Below are 17,400 nucleotides of genomic sequence, written 5' to 3'. Positions count from 1 at the left end.
TATATATACTTTATTTCATTTTATTTTCACCGTATACGCGGTTGATCGATGATTTGGCGAAAATTACGCAAGGTAATTTAGCCCGGTGCTCGAATTATTCTGGATACCGATTTCGTCCGTACCGTATGTATGTACAGCTAGATCAATCGTCAGCTGGAGAAGAGGAACGTTAACTGGTTTACAAAATTTTTTGTTCCATTTTCTCTTATTTCAATTAGATTTCAGCTACGTTTTGGTCTTTTTCACAAAAACTGGATATCCTCACCCCAGATATAGTTATACACGTGGACATGCGAGTGTTATGAGAAATTAGTCTTATGTATTTTATAAGTTCGCTTTTAAATCGAGGCAATTTTTAAAAAAAAAAAACAGTCCTCGCAGTTCGAAACGACGCCATCGCTACGGGGCGTCTGTGTTTCTCTCGTTTTAAAACATTTTTTTAATCCATAAGAGGCGAGGTATAGAAGAGAAAAAAAAAATGAGAGAAGGAGATCGTCTCTATATACAACGGCTGTACAATACACGTATCCATACATAGATTACGTATATATACGTACACATCTGGTATGCGCACATATCCGAGGATCGGCCTCTCAATCATTATCCGGGAATCCAGAGTTAATTCTCTCGCTGCTTTCGAATTTTTTAATTTCAAAATCATGTTACTCTTTTTATAACCGCAACCACGTCGGATTGTTCGGTGCGCTCCATTAATAATAATTAAGATAACAAACGACTGACGATTTTTCAAGAACCTGGAGTGCGCCTTCGAGAACTGGTCTCTCGACACACACTTTCGGTTCTCCACTCCCCCGTTCCCTCCATTTCTCGACATTATTTTTTCTCAACTTTCCTTTTTTTTTCCTCTTTTTTCTTACCTTCGTCTTTCAAATTTATTTTCATCACCGAATTATTTTTCCCACAGATAATCGTACGAGCGAATATAATACGCGTCTACGTACATACCCCTCTAGCGCGGTTTCTCTCTTTTAATTTAAATCCATACGAGAATTTTTTCAATTTCTTTCCGATAGATTACCTCCGCACATCGTCGATATAATTAAACAATCGCTCATAGAAATCGCAAGGAGATTTCAAATTTCACACATCCGTTCTACGATAAAAAATAATTGACTGCGAAGGTACCAAACAGTTTCCCACACGAACGGAGCTTGTCGATCACGTGAAACGAAAAAAAAACGATGAAATAGAAAAAGAAAAAACTTTAAATTAAAAAAAACCGCGCGCGTCTATAAATTTCACCGTCATTATAGATACCTGCGTACTCGTGTATACACATCTAACGGTAAAAATATCCGATAGTCGAAATATAATTGCGAGAATTAGCCAACGTGGATGTAATGCGAACGTACATATAGGTACATGTGTATGGGTATATAGATGACTAATCGCGTTAGGCGAGGTATAATTTAACGATAATATACACACATGCATATATCTATTGTGTACGCGAAATTTTTCTCTATCGTTGTATCTCTTTGCTTTTTTTTTTCTCCGTTTGATTTTTTCGGCAATTTTTTTATTTCTTTTTAAACAATTTTGTAATTTGGCGTCGCGTACGGGAGAAAGAGATTGAAAAAAATGGCGCGGAAGAGAGGAGGACGAGGAAAAAGAACGAAGAAACTTGGAGCGACAGACGTGAGGAGAGACACATCATCGAGACTTTTACGAGCTACTTAACGGAGGAAAAGGGGGCAGGTCAACGACACCGGTTCAAATTTCAAATTTTGCGCAGGGAAATCGGTTAACCCTCCGGGGTGCGGATCCCCAATTTTTCTCACAGGTTAAATCGAGCGTATCCCCGTACTCTTCCGCATGGTACAGGTAGGTAGGTAGGAATACATACACCGCATACACACAAAGATCGAGGATAGTTTCCGACTACCTGCACGCGACCGCCTTGCGGAAAACGGAAGATTACGTAAAAAGGTGAAAAGAAGAAAGGGAGAGGAGAAGGGCTAAGGTCTATTCGGATCGTATATACGGCGAGGTAGAAGACCAACGAAATAAGGAAAGAAGAAAGAGAGGGGAAAAAAAGGTTTCCGCATTGGGGGGAAACGGGTAAAACTGAGTTAATAGTTGGTAAAACGGTATTCACCCTGTGACCCGGGGGTTATTTTATTTTATGATTATTTTTCCGCTTCCTTTTTTTCTCTCACTCGACGTTCGTTTTTTTAGCCGGGTATTTCTTTCCCTTTTTTCTTCGTACGTACGCGGAACATTTTTTTTTTTTTTTTTCTTCACATATCCAGTTTTCTTTTGGGATTTGTAAGGGTAAGAGAACTCCGCAGCTCCGGCGTACAGCGGCAGCGTGACAAGAACAGGGACGGGGACAGGGACAGGGATAGGGATAGGGGTTACCCTTACCGTCAGGTCGGGTCCCGGAAATTTGAGTAATCGCTAGTCGCTCAACCATTCAAGATGGCACGATCGTCCACGATGAACGATCAGCTGCGGGACTGACGGACGAACCCACTCGACACTTCCTATACATACGCGCGATTCACATACGTGTACGTGTAAACGCACACACTACGGGCACAGAAGAAGTGTGTGGCAAATGTGTGAAAACCATGAGAAAATCGCGACTCTTATTCACGATCGTGGAAAATCAAATTCAAGATTGTAACGAGAGCGTACAGAACAAAATTGACTTGAACACGAAAAATTCGATGTCTATGAAAAAAAGGTGATCGATAATTGAGACATTCGGCAATTATAGTATTATGGTCCGGTATGGAAGAAGAAGGACCATTAACGTGTAATCGTTTTCGAAGTTATGGCACTCCGAACGTGATAGTCCAAAAACTTATTGTTTCAAATGTTTGTACAGGTGCGCATAGGTGAGTCGATAAATTTTTTTTTATCCTCCTCTCTAGGAACCCCAACTTATATATCTACTTCTTTCGTTTCACTCGTAGGAAGTAAATCTGTCCGAAGTCATTTTATGTTCGGGTTTATTGATTTATACGATAAATTATTGGAGCCGGTAGTGCAGTAGCTTTATAACGCGAGTGCGTGTACGTACGCATAAGCGGTAATATATTAAGAAGCAGAAGTAGTAGCAACGGTAGCTGCCGCCGCTACCGCTGCTACTGCAGCTGTCGGTGTCCATATGACAAGGTTACTTCTGATAAGACTTAATAATCTTTTAAATCCCCGACGATATTCATTACGTAGAAAATAAATGAAATTGCAATACTAGAATCGACCACGCGCTCCACTGGAGCGAGGATTCCATCGAAGCGATGTCTGTCTTTGTTTCAATCGTACGTCGGTTATTTTATCTGTCGATCACCCCTTTCGGCGCTAGCGATGTTATTGTCTCGGAATTATCGATCTCAAAACAAGAAGTCGGCAATTAAACGAAAAAAATTAATTAGCAGAAACCGATTGAGCCAACTTTCCGATTTTCCAAGGGTGAATGAATCAAGCGAAAGAATTTTATCTCAGGAAATACGTCGTATAACTTTGACTTAATTAGGCGTTTGGATATTATTTTACTAGCCAAAAGGCATGTGACGTATACCGTTTGTAAGGTGAGCGCAAAAATCGGAGAAACTATAAACCGAGTGAAAAATTTAGCGAGCGTTTATGTGGAGTATGTAATCGTCCGGATATATACCTGCGTTCGCCTCAGGCGCAATCAAACGTGTGAAGACTAAAAATGTTGGCGATAAAAAAGTCGAATCGTTCAATATTCGCTCTTACGGTGTACAGCTAGTGATACAGAAATCGGTTTGTGAAACTTCGTTATAAGTTGATGTGTAATGCACGGTAAATTAATGTAGGTACACGTATGATTCTCAACAGGTGCGAAACCCGGTTCACAGGTCCTGTGCACTCGGAGAATAAGAAATAGTTGGTAAAAGGTATACGAGAAGTTGTGGAATAATAGGCAGATTAATACAGCTATAACAAAAAAGCACGCATAAATAATAACAGCAAATTGTGGATCTATATGATTTCGTATTGTTAGAGCTACTAGACATACCAATTATCAGAGTTATAATGGAAAAATGACATCTTATCGGCGCCTAGTTATATAAGATTTTCATTGTTATAATTCTTTTTAAGAACGTGACTCTCTCGAAGCTTACTCGCCAACTCTATTCGCACGTATGTAAAATAACCACTCATTTTTCATTCCTTTTGATTTTTCTACATTTTTATAGCTAGCGATCATGTCTTGTTTTTGCCCTGTGCATACACCATATTAATTACTGTACACAACCTGATCACTGAGCAGTTATATATTCCCCCTGGAGAACCAAATGACGATTTTGAGGTTTGATATTGAATAAACCAATTTTCGAAGCACAAAAATTGAGATATCTCGATCGGTGATAGTCATTGCTCAATTTATAATTAGTCGACGAAATCGTGTTCCTGAGGTCCAAATACGTTAGGTAAGTGACCTACGATCGATCTCGAAAATACTTAATTTCATTTTATATGCTATTCTTTTGTATTTTGATCTCAGGAATCCGAATTCACGAGTTAAATTGATTTATCTATAAAATTGACCGAGTTATCGCCATTTTATCGCTTCTTACCTTAAATTTGAGGATACGTCTGCTTCAAATATTCGAATTCTTTGGTCTACGAGCAAACCCGAGCTACGCTGGAATCAGCGCAGCCAGCAGCGTAGCGCTTTATGTTGTGAGACGTCACCTTCGGGGCTGAGCAGAGGTGACGCCCCACAACAAACCGCGCGCCCGTGGCTACCTGACTCCAGTTAAGCTCGGGTTTGCTGGTGAATTGAGAACTTTGAATATTTCGACCCATGCATGGATTGCGATGAATCAAAGTGGGTCTACGACTAAAACCGATCGATATGTCTTATAACTTTTCTGCTCCCAACAGCGAATAATTGATGATTACTCGATCGATTGCATGAGTCGATGATTCTGGCTTTCAGATTTGGATTCCTAAGCTGATTATATGTAGGATTACTCTTGAAGAACGAAAAAAAAAATCGATTTTTGGGCCAAGAGTAAAGTAGTTTGAAAATTAATTGTATTACACTTTTCTAACGTATTTTGACCTCAGGAATCCGAATCTGGAAGAAAAATTGATCCATCTTTAAAATTGACCACGTTATCGCTAATTTTCAGCTTTTTGGGGTCAAAAATAAAAAAATGATTTTTTAATCTATCTTAATGTAATTTGAGCTCAGGAATCCGAATCCGAAGGAAAAATTGCTCTATCTTAAAAAGTGACCGAGTTATCCCCATTTTTTCGCATTTCTTGGCATAAATTTGAGGATATCTTGAAGGGAAAAAATCGTAGCTTAATTCGGACAACGGATTCGTGTTCCTGAGGTCAAAATACATAAGAAAAGTGCCATACGATCAATTTTAAAAAATAAAAATTTTTGGTCAAAATTTGAGATTTTTCCAAGGGGTACCCCTTACGATTTTTTCAAATTTTGACCAAAAATTTTTATTTTTCAAAATTGATCGTATGGCACTTTTCTTATGTATTTTGACCTCAGGAACACGAATCCGTTGTCCAAATTGAGCTACGATTTTTTCCCTTCGAGATATCTCCATTTTTATGCCAAAAAATGCGAAAAAATGGGGATAACTCGGTCATTTTTGTAGATAGATCAATTTTTCTTCCAGATTCGGATTCCTGAGCTCAAATTACATTGAGATAGTCTAAAAAATCAATTTTTAATTTTTGACCCCAAAAAGCTGAAAATTGGCGATAACTTGGTGAATTTTAGAGATACATGAATTTTTCTTTCAGATTCGTGTTTCTGAGGTCAAAATACGTAAGAAAAGTGTAATACAATCAATTTTTAAACTACTTTACTTTTGGCCCAAAAATCGTTTTTTTTTCTCCATCTTCAAGAGTAATTTCACATATATTCAGCCCAGGAATTCAAACCTGAAAGCCAAAATCATCTATTCGTGCAATCGATTTTGAAGCCAAATTTATCCAACTATAAAACTGATCGAGTTATCGCCAATTTTCCACTTTTCGGAGCAGAAAAATGGAAGTATCTCGGTTGGTGTCGAAATAAAAAAGCTGCAAGATCTCCGCAGCAGCATACATACCCTATAAGGTAATACGCGTACATAGAAAATGAGGATACAAAAAAAAAAAAAGAGAAGCCCTTCGGTCAATTTATGCTTCCAACCGTTTCGAAATTGTCCGTACTGATTACTCGCGGTTCATTCTCCTATTTCTCCGCTTTTTCCCCGTCCCTCTCTTCGCCGACAAAGTTCCCCCTCAAAAATTATCCATGAGTTAGTTGCGACTGTCCAAAAACTCCATAAGTCTCGTTTCATTAATTCATATACATAAAAATATCAAATCTCCAGAGCCCTTTCCCTTTTCTACTCAGTTTTTTCTCTCTATATGACCGGGACCCCTTTTTATCCGCACCCTTGCAACGTGCACCCCCTCTGGAAGTTGATGTGAAAAAAAAATTAGGAAAAAAAATTTAAATAATCGAATTTGCATAACCGCGTGGGCAAATGTACGTGCGTTCGTACTTCGTATGTGAAGGAGTTATAAAAAGTATGTATTACATATTATTATACTATACGTACATGGGATGGTTAAGATTTGACGTGTTCGTTGGTAGCCGTTCCATGACTCTGATTAATACGGGTCTGAATATATATTTTTTTGACTTTAGACACGGTTATTCGTCGAGGTGGTTTTCAGGTTGAAATATTCCGGTATTAGGTTTCCAAATTTTAATATTTGAGATGAATCTTCCGAGACTTTAAGGTCAGGTAGCCCCGAAAGCCCGCGGTTGTAGGATAGGAGATAAAGAGTCCGGGTCCATTTTTAACACCTAACAGAAGTTGAGATGAAGCACCACGATTACGGGGCAACATCATCCCATGAGAAATATAAAGGGTCTCTCCCCTTCCAACGGCCATTACGAACCCCGCGTTTCCATTCCAGACCATTTTTTATTGACTCAAATTCGAAAAACCAAAAATAAAAAGGGATCCTCAAAGATACGGATAATACAATCGAACAAGGGCTCACTATTAGGACGAAGATTACAACGAATAATAAAATGTGAGAGAAAAACAACAACCGAGAAAGCATCGGCAAAATATAACAACGATATAATGAAGCTGCGGCAACAACCGCGCTATTGCCCCGAAGAGATCGCTGAACCAACCATAAGAACTGGAATGAATATACCACGTTCGAAGAGTAGCGCAGCAGCAACAGCAGCAGCATAAGCAGCACCATCAAGCATCGGCAACACGATGCTCATTTTTTCTCGCGCCCCATACCCGAAAACCCTTTTATGCCCTCCAAGATTAATTATCTTCCATATTCAAAAAATGAAACGAGCCAAACAAAAGCCGAGCGTTCTGGATGCATTGGCAATGGCGGTGCACGGGGTACACGTCGTACCCATACATATATATATAATACATTTTAGGTGTGTTACGATGCACGTATGGGTAGCGAAGGTGATAGGGAGGGTGGGAGGGTGGCGGGTGGTTACACGTGTGAAGGTTATAGTCTGCCGGTTGCATGTATCCCCGTACGGCTTCCAAAGTCGGTGGAGGAAAAAGCATTCATATTCTCGCATTAATAAGCTCAGAAATCAAACTATACGTGTATTTGGACCCGTGTAACGCTGCGTTAAAGAATTAGTGTGCAGTAAAGTAATTTAATTGTGCTGTAACGATGACTTATATTACAAGTATGATATAATGAATGGCGGTGTATAATATAACGTAAATTGAGGAGCGTAAAAGACGCGAAACCTTTTTTCTCTCTTTTCTCGTCTCACTTTTTCTTCGTGGCTTTAATCTTTTGAAAATTTCTCGCGAACATGTACATACCGCGTCGCGAAACGACGATCAGAATTTTCCATTGATGTTAGTCGTCAGATTTTTGATTACCGCGAAGGTGAGAATGATCGAACGGCATTTGTGATACGATGCGGAGATGATAGCGGAGCGAGCTTATATCACGTCCAAAGAATTATTATCCGTGATGTTTGTACCGTTGTTTCTTTTGTCTCCGGTCAACGAATCACGAGATATTATTCAAAAGAGACTAAAACAAAAAGGAAGGAGAAGGAATAGTAATAAAAGAAATAAAATTGAAGGTAAAAAGAAGATAAAAAGGGAGAAAATGGTGAGGTAGAGAGGGAATGAAAATGAAAGAGAAAAACCACATCGGTTGGGGTACCAATATGGCGAACAGCGGGGTGCCACTATCGCTATAGGAATCGTTCTTCTATTGTTTGAGCTCGAAAACGGGAACGATTCCTCCACGTCACGCTCGAAAATTTGAATTTTCTTAGCGCTCTCTCTTGGTTACCTCTTTTTCTACACTCCACCTTATCCCCCACCCTCTCCTCGTTTCTCGTGCTCCAACCTCAGCCCTCTTATAATGTCCTCTTTCTCGCGCTCTTTTAGCTCTTGCTGCTTCTCCCGCCTCTGCCTCTCTTTCCTCCGCAAAGGGGTCATTAGCGGCTCCGTAAAAAGTCGACAAGTAAGATAACTCCTAACGCGTTAAAATTTCAATTCGAAACTTTTTCTTTCATGTACTTCGACCTCGGTGTATCGAGGGTGAGTTTACGAAGTGCGCGAATCGTTTCTGTCTTATCGTGAGAACGGATAACACACAATACGTATTCCATGATTGTTCGAGTTAATTGCTCCGTTTTTTCTCTATTTAAAACTTTTCCTACCCGCATCACGAACAAAAGATGGGTATGCTCGTTCTATTCTATTTTTTTTTTTTTTTGGGTTAAAAAAACCACTTTCTTTCAAGCTTAGAGAGCGAAGGTTGAACGAAAACAAATTCCCTTGGGATTTCGTAAGCCTCGAACGGCAGCAGCAGCAGCAGCAGCAGCAGCAGCAGCAGCTCAGCGGCATAGTATGTTTATAGAGAAGGTTTGAAAATTCAAATCATCAATTTGAATATTGTAATATCGAATTAATGCTGGAAATTCGACTCGCTAATGGGCTAAAATTTCGTCTAGACCTCATAAAACGAGCGATCGTTTCAGAGGTACCCCCTTTCCCTTTACCTTCTAACCGTTCAATCTCCCCTCTCTTCTTTTCTCCTCATCACTTCGCTCCTTAAGGCCCTCTAGCCGCTCTACTTGGTCGCCCAAAGTCTTTCCTTTGCCATCGCCCGATGCTTTTCTGTTTTTTCCCTGGACTCGACTCTTTTATTTCTCAAAGGTTGGTCCCACCGCGTCTTTTTTGTTTGACATAATTTAAAATTTATGAGTTCGAGAATCGGTTATGTGCGGTGTGCCACTCTCCTCGGGCTCTTTCCTTCTCTCTTTTTCACTCTCACTCAACTCTCCGGGGCCCCAACAGCACAGAAGACTCCAAAAAGATCCAAAAGGTACAGAAGGCCGCAAGGGCGGCGATATACATACGCACACCCATACCTATAAACTGGCTCCGCATCACGCCGCACATACAACCCACAACCGATTCCAGGCTTCAAGCTCGTTTCGCATCCAGATTTAAATATTAAAATTAGCCGGTTTAATGCTCGTCCCTTACTTCCCCTTAATATATCTCCCTTACTCCCCCTTCCTTTTATTATACCTCCCTTTCGCCCGATGCGCGGAACCCTCGTACTCGCGTACGGTACCCGAGCAACGCGCAAAACCGGAGACTCGAACGATCTCGATTGGAACAGAAAAAAAAAAAAAAAATTGACGAAAAAATTAATAAGAGAAACAAAAACAATCACGGCGAACTGCCCTGAATCGAGTTCTACTTTTACTGCCGTATAGAAAAACCCGACCCGTGCATCGCGCGATCCAACGCCACCCCTCATCGCACACCTCCCCTAGGCGTGAAATTGAGAAACGAAAAAATTCGACTTTGCATGTGACGATGGTTTGCGGCACATCACGCTAGTTACATTGATCAAGGGATAATATTATTTCAAGTAATATTTCTTTCCAATAATCATTCGACGTAACGATACGAATGAAATTCATTTCGCGAGTTATTCGCACTGTTCGGAATTTGTTTTTCACGTAGTAATTTTTCTAGCTAGATGACGTATCCTCGGGCACGTTGAAAATGTATTTGTGAATAATGGAATATACATGCGGAGCATTAGGATCGACCTACGCTTATTAATATATTGGTCTTACACATTATGGGAGCTAAGAACTGGTTTTCGCGGACCTTTTCATTGCCCGAGACTGCTGCGGAGCAGTAATACGGGGGTATCCACCCGCACGAGAAGAATGAAAAAAAAAGAAGATGAAAATAAAAATAAAAAGAGGCTTTCCAAAGGAATGAAGGGAAGAGGTATATAAGAGAAAAGAAGAAGAAGAAGAAGAAGGAGCAGAAGAAGGAGTAGAGTGAAAAAAATGAAGGAATTAAGCCCGCTTCTTGGTCGGTGTATGGAAGTGCTCTCGCATGCCCGCACCGCGGCACGAATGTCATCGCCACGACGGAGGAAAAGAGTTGGTGAGCGAGAGACAGAGAGAAGGAGAGAGATGGAAAACGAGAGAGAGCAAAAGTGAGAAAGAGAGAGGAGGTATTCAGCTCATAAATAATTTATCCTCGCATGGTGTTTGTTTGTTGGTTTTTTGTTGTTGTTGTTTTTTTTTTTTATCCCGCTTTTTCCTTTTGGTGATTTTTTTTTTTTTTTTATTTCTCTCTTCATTATTATAATAATTATGAGTTTTTTTTTCTTCTTCTAATCCATAGTGTAAGTATTACACAAGCCACCAATATACTTTTTCGTCAAACCGAATGGCTGGGTATTCGAAAATTTTAGTTATAACTCCGTTAGTCGATATCGTAATATAAAGAGGCGAGCACGACTCGCCTCTCTTTTTTTTATTCTTCAATTTTAACCTTTTTCTCTATGTAAAATACGGCGACGAGGTGTTCGTTGTACGGACACACCACGAGATCTAATACCCAAATACATAATTTTGCGGCCAATTTCATATTTCATCAATAATTACTTGTTTTTCGTTGGTTATTTTTGAAAAGGCGTTACTTTAGGAAATGAGAGGTTGCCTCGCTCACACGAGAGAATTGCTCGCCTCCTATAAATCAAAACTCGAAGGCACGAGGCATTACCTGATCGGTTTCACCTATACGCATATAGATTTTGAGATAAATAAGAAGGAAAAAAAAGTACTCGTACCCGTATACGTACACAAAATAATGAATTAACCACGTGTAATATTCTATACCCGTATGCATAACTTGACCGAGGATATACACGTACGCGATACGGTGAAGCTTCTGCAGTCGGTGGTTGGCATCGACTGTACCACCGTAGCCATGTGGTTTTCAGTCAGATTCAATCTCTTTTTCTTTCTCTATTTTCATCTCCGTTTTTTTTGCCATTTCTCTCACTCCCAATGGTGTCAAACACTCGTCGTCTTACTCGCTCGCTCGATAAGGCACGTCAAGTGGTCACAAAATTTATTTAGTTTATTTTATCTCATTTTTCGTTTTCACATGATACCGATTAAAGTGTGAACTCGCTGTTGCACGCAACGACGAGAACGGGGAATTTTGGATTTTTTTAATTCTGAGATAACGTCATTCGAAATATCGAAATTTTTTGTTCGATCAGAGCAACAGAATGAAGAAAAAAAGATCCAAAAGAAATGAAAAATACGGTATTTCATGAAATCGGAAATAATAAAAGCTGCATTTCTTTTGGGAGCGGAATGAGGAGTCCGTAGGTGCAAGGAGAATTACCCGTCTCTCTTGTACCAATACACGTTGGTTTTTACTCCGTGTGTCCTGTACGCCGATAGGTGAAATAGCCGAGGATAAAGTATGGGTTAGGCCGGAGCATGGGAGATGTATAATATAACTGATGGATTGGCCCATGATTAATTTGACGAGTAGTCTTTCTGGTTTTGGGAGACTGACGGCTACGGCCTAGGTCCTAATGGGCAACTGTACGGTCGCGGTTGCCTATCGCCCTCTCAAAGTTCAATAACTCAAAACGGAATTGTTTGAAAAGTTAATCGGTAAGAGGTAGGAGATAATCTGGCAGGCATTCGACTGCTGCACCAATACGTCGATCCTACGTGGGTTCGTATCGAAAATGGTATACATACGGACGATTACACCGGCATATGTGAACCGAAATAAAATTTTCGAATGACAGAATAAAAAGAGAGACAAGGAAAAATGAAGAAATCTCGGGATTTGGTTTGAAAATAGAAAATCCCAGACGCTTCCACGCGAGTCGTCGGGGCGACAGGAATAATAATTCGTTTGTATGATATTAATTTATGTTTTACGTATGCGTCTGACAGGGAGGCAATTGTACCCGGAAGTGAAGGATTAAGTTACGGCAATAACCAGCTGTGGAATTTTCCTTCTGAACAGTGGTGGATATTGTGGTATTACGGAGGTGTTGGAATGAGAACGGAATCGAGTCGATATATTGTAGATATATAGAAAACGATGCAGTAATGGTCGGGATAACGACAGCGGCGGCGGTGGCGGCGGTACCGGGAGGAAAAGAAGCATAAAGTGTATATGGCAATATATAACTGCAACGGCGGTGCAGACTGCGTATGTATGGTACGTGTGGAGTTAAGATTAAATAAATAATCGAGAACTGTAGAAATCCGTTAAGATTTGAAAGGCTTCCACTAAAAGGACTCCATTGAATTCTAAATTTAAACGAATGTCCGAGTGTCAGCGAGTTGACAGGCAAAATAAACAAGATGCTGAGAAAAAACGAATCTTTCCCTCTCACTCGTCCATCTCACTCTCCCTTATTCTTTTTCTCACTTTCTCCTCTCCTTCTGTTTACCCCGCGGAGGTTCAACCGCGCTACGTATACCACCTATACGAAACGATGAAAAACTCCCCGCGAAACTGAGAAAAGAAAAGGAGAGTAGAAATACGCTCGCCGTGGAAGCGAGTCGAGAAAACGCGGGCGAAAGTAGACGAAGAAGAAGAAGAAGAAGAAGAGGAAGCGTACAAAAGAAGTGGACAAGAAAGAGATGAAAAAAATGAAAGAGAAAAAACAAAAAAAGAAAAAAAAAAAAAAAAGACTCCCACGAATAAAACAAAGTTGAGTGAAATAAAATACGAAAAGATCCGGAGACGGAGGCATCCCGAGGCTTGCCTTAATATGGGAAGACTCTAATACGTGTTCCCTCTCGATCCTCCGATCCGCGCAACTCTCCGCCATCGGGGGGATCAACATCGGTGACTATAATACCGCGCCATTATCGCGTTGTTCGTTCTTCGGTTTCGACAAAAAGTCGGATTCTCACAGGCGTTTAGACAATCAAGGAGTGAGCGGACTTGGTGCGGAGTTAATTAACCGGCAAAAAACCATAGGAGACCGCCGATGCCGATGCCGATGCCGCTGCCGCTGCCCAATTGGTTCTAAAATAATCATCGGTGACGTAAAAGTTTAAATGTTGAACGCGAGCAGCGGCTTTTTAGTCGGTTTTTGAAGACGACCCGAAATCGCCACCGCGATTCGCCGGTATCCCCGATAATTATTTCGTCGATTCCCCGGGCAATCGGTATTAGGTACACGGTGTACCTACGTACGTGTACGCGATGCGTCTCAAATATCGCGCGTACGTATACACCCGTCACGTGTTATTAAATCAAGTATAGGAGGTGGACGTGTATTATGTGTAATGCGAATTGCGCGCGAGCTCACGCATATATACGATACACGATACACGAATTGAAAAAATATAAATTTATTGCTCTTCGAATTGAATTACAATTCAGTACAATATCAGTATAACGTTTTAACTTATTGAAAGCATCTGAGAACATACGGCACATGTGCAACGCCGCTTCAACGCAGAGCAAGTCAGCGAGCGAGCCGTCATTTCTGTTCAGCCAAGAGTCGTAAAATGTTTCATAAAACATTCTACGATCTCATCATACCGTTCGCAGACGTTTCAAACTCCCAACAAACACCCTACCTAACTACTACCGACTACTACTCGCGCTCTGTACGAGACGCGCGTACACACAACGACGACGACGACGACGACTTTGCGAAATCATTATTAATTTTACCGAAAGGCGTCAACCGTTTCAAAAAGTCGTTCTATCATCCTTGAACTTTGCAATTCTAGGCAATGTAATTTCGCATAAAACCTATACGGATAATACGCACACGCGGCAGTATCATACCTGGACGGCCTCACGGTGGATCGCGTGAGGTGTTATTAAATAATTGATCAAAACATTTTGTTCACATTTTTTGCGATGCGAAAAAAAAAAAACTAAGGAAAACCGATAGATCGTCGTTGCCCACCTATAGAACGGATACGAATCTACCTGGGCGTTGGGATCGAAAAATCAGCGATTCAACTTCATTTTACCGGGAGCTATAAAGTAAATCCAGTCCAGATAATTTTTATAAGCCTTATGAATACGCGATATTATCGTTATCGATTCGATCTCGAATATTTCCCGTCATATTCCTGGATACGCACGGTATATTCGGTGAGATCCGTTAACGCCACTGGCTATAAATGTATAACCGAATAATTAAAAGTCCTTGTCGGTATTACGAGTGGTGCGTGACGGTGTCTCTCGAAACTTTTGGTGCAGGTTGAACGCACCAACAACACACCGCGGTCAGGGGCAACCGACCGACCGACCGACCGACCGACCATCGTCCCGAACATCCGAAGCTCCAGATTGTAATTTTTAGGATCGACTGTACGGTCTCGGAACAGAATGTGGCACTTACATATTGCTCTGGTGGTTTCACATGTGCGCGCGTACGTGAATATACGATGGTTCACAAGATGGCCGACTTATAACTCATAAACGTTGGGTCTTGGTCCGCGGCGTATAGGTACCACCCGAAGCAACCGAGAGGCACGGCAGTTTTCAAGTACCGTCTCCTCGCAGCTTCGCGCTGAATATCTTCGAGCCCGACCGATCATCGATATCTTGGGATCGGCCGGCGTCGATTACATGTGTAATAATTTCTATTAGCGGTGTATCGCCCGCTTAGCATAGCTTGACAGTCGTACGCTAATGGGGCAGAAAACGCGGCAAAGATACACTCGCGCCATGCTCCGTCGAACAATACCCTATAGCCGACCGAGACAAATCCTTTCACGCCAATTATTATCAGTCCTCGTTTTATCGCACGAGTTGTAACGACGCGGCATGCCAAAGATGCCGAACGGCGAACCGCCGAGCAAATAATTTCCGTACGTACGTCCGATTTTTCGCCCTGCGATTGGAAGAGGTCAATTTTTCTACTCGGTTTTTGAAAAAGCGATTGTCAACTTCTTCACGCGCCATCGGCGGAACGTGCGGCGTTAGGAATTACAATTCCGATGGAAATTGGAATTCACAATCGTCAATTGGTCAATCGAGGTGGGACGTACGGGGAAGGATTAGAAAATGTGACCAGATGGTCCGAAGAGGGTGACGAGGAGGGTACGCGATGAATTTGTGAATTTCGCGGTGCGCGGCGATAAGTAGGCGGTACGGCGGAGTCCTCTCCTAGTTACGATACAACAAACAACGGAGCGGCACAGTCATCTCCTTTTCCGAAGGCAATTCGAGAAAATTAGTAGCGTTAAATTGAAATTATCGTGGTTTGTATTACCGTCATTGCTTCTGCCGACGGTGACGGTGTTGTACCCGAGGGTACGTAAGTACCCGCTAAGATACGGAGCATGATATGCCGAGTTTTGTCAAAAAGGCGTGAAAAAAGTTTCCAACAGTGTATATATTCCTCCGCTCGGTTAAGCGGGTACTTTTGAACTTGTACACGACTACAACTATTGCTATTGTCGATTTCCTTTTGTTTATTCGAAGTTGAAGGAGAAAGAAAAAGAGAAGCACAGACCCACAATTACCCCAAACTTCAAAGAAGCGTTGCTGGGTAAATACTGCGTATACGTGTACGTCGATGCATACGTGCATCGTATTATGCATCCTGAAATATTTCGTGCGGGACGAGTATAAGGAAACACGAGGATGATGAAAAAAAGAAGAAGAAGAATAAGAAGAAGAAGACGAAGAAGAAGACGACGACGACGACGTCAGCGGTGCAACAGCACCCGCGCGGAGTGGAGCACCAGAGTCTGAAGAAAACTAGAAAACATCTGAACGTCGTATTTCTGTAAACCCCATTAATCATTCTGCTCGGATAAAGCCAGAAAGGATGGAAGGAGACGAACAGACGAAAGAACGGAACGGAACGGACGGACGGACGGGCGGACAGATAGACCGCGGGTATACGGATACACGATGAGGACCGAACCTCGGAGGGTTTGCTCTTCTCCTTTACTCAACGGCAACGGCGGGCATCACGAAGAGGCGAGCCTGAGGAATCATTTTTTATTTTTCGAATTTCGTCGAGACGCGTCCATTGTCAGTAAGGTATCTCTGACCCTACACAACGACCGTTGCTGCAAGATTCATTAACTGATAGCGTTGTGTTATTCCGTTTTTCCTTTTTCTTCTTTTTTATCTTATTCTTACTTTGCTCCTTTTTTTTTATTCACTCCATTTTTTTCTTTCCCTCTCCCTCACCCTCTCCCTCCCGCCCCTCTCCCCCTCTCGCCGCGCCATTTCGACTCGAACGATTTTTAAAATGATATCCTCCCCGTAGCTAAGCCCACCCGTTGGGAACTCGTAACAGGGAATTCGAAATCGGGTTCACTCCGCTCGCATTCAACGGGTTTCCTTTTTCTACAGTACTTCAAAGGGTTGAAACTGATTATAACAACCAACGAGCCGAGCTAAATCGCTACTATATTATAGAAAATAATATGTCACCAGCTGCAGTTTAACGTAGCTACACGTTGTATACTGCCTACGCGATTATACTCGACATTTTTTAACCCCCCCCCCCCCCCTTCAACGGTATTATGTTGCCTAATTTTACGCACCGGAATTCAATGAGCCATATTATCGAAATGACACACACGTTACACAAACACGTACGTACGTACACGAAGTTCCGAAGCGCACGATGGAAAAAATTGCTGGGATCGATCGATTCGTGAGAGAAATCAATCGTTGAGAATAACGGTAAAGCATCACTCACCGTGCAGGGGTTGTTGATTGACCGTAGGGTTGAGGAAAGTGGGCGGTAGTTGTCTCGCTACCGACTTGGCGAGTTCACCGCCAAGGCCGTATATCGCGAGGAGTTCCTGCATGGTGGACTCCGCGTATTCCCTCATACCCTGCGCCGGTATCCTCTCCTCTGTCCCGGGCAGTCGTTCCACGTCGAATTGACCCGCGCCACCGTTTATGTCGAGTCGCACCCCCGTGACAAGCTCGGGGTCTAAACCTCCCCCGCTTCCGCCGCTCCCGCCGCTTTTCTCCGAGAAATCCGAGGTCGGACTTCTTACCTGCAGGACACGCAATCCAACTTCCTATTCATCCATCGCGAATA

At 41.9% G+C, this 17,400-nt stretch overlaps 1 protein-coding gene across 4 annotated transcripts in view; it reads right to left on the bottom strand.

The window, feature by feature from the left end:
* The window catches only part of LOC105689187, a 126,895-nt gene that overhangs the window by 28,971 nt on the left and 80,524 nt on the right, over window positions 1-17,400 (bottom strand). For all 4 annotated transcript variants that reach the window (XM_048655278.1, XM_048655279.1, XM_048655280.1 and 1 more), the window contains one exon: window positions 17,050-17,356. In XM_048655278.1, coding sequence (XP_048511235.1) covers window positions 17,050-17,356 — 307 coding nt within the window. The remainder of the gene's footprint in view (window positions 1-17,049; window positions 17,357-17,400) is intronic.

The sequence above is a fragment of the Athalia rosae genome, chromosome 5 (genome assembly GCF_917208135.1).
Source record: "Athalia rosae chromosome 5, iyAthRosa1.1, whole genome shotgun sequence".
NCBI lineage: Eukaryota > Metazoa > Arthropoda > Insecta > Hymenoptera > Athaliidae > Athalia > Athalia rosae.
This window is presented reverse-complemented; position numbering and strand designations above follow the sequence as displayed.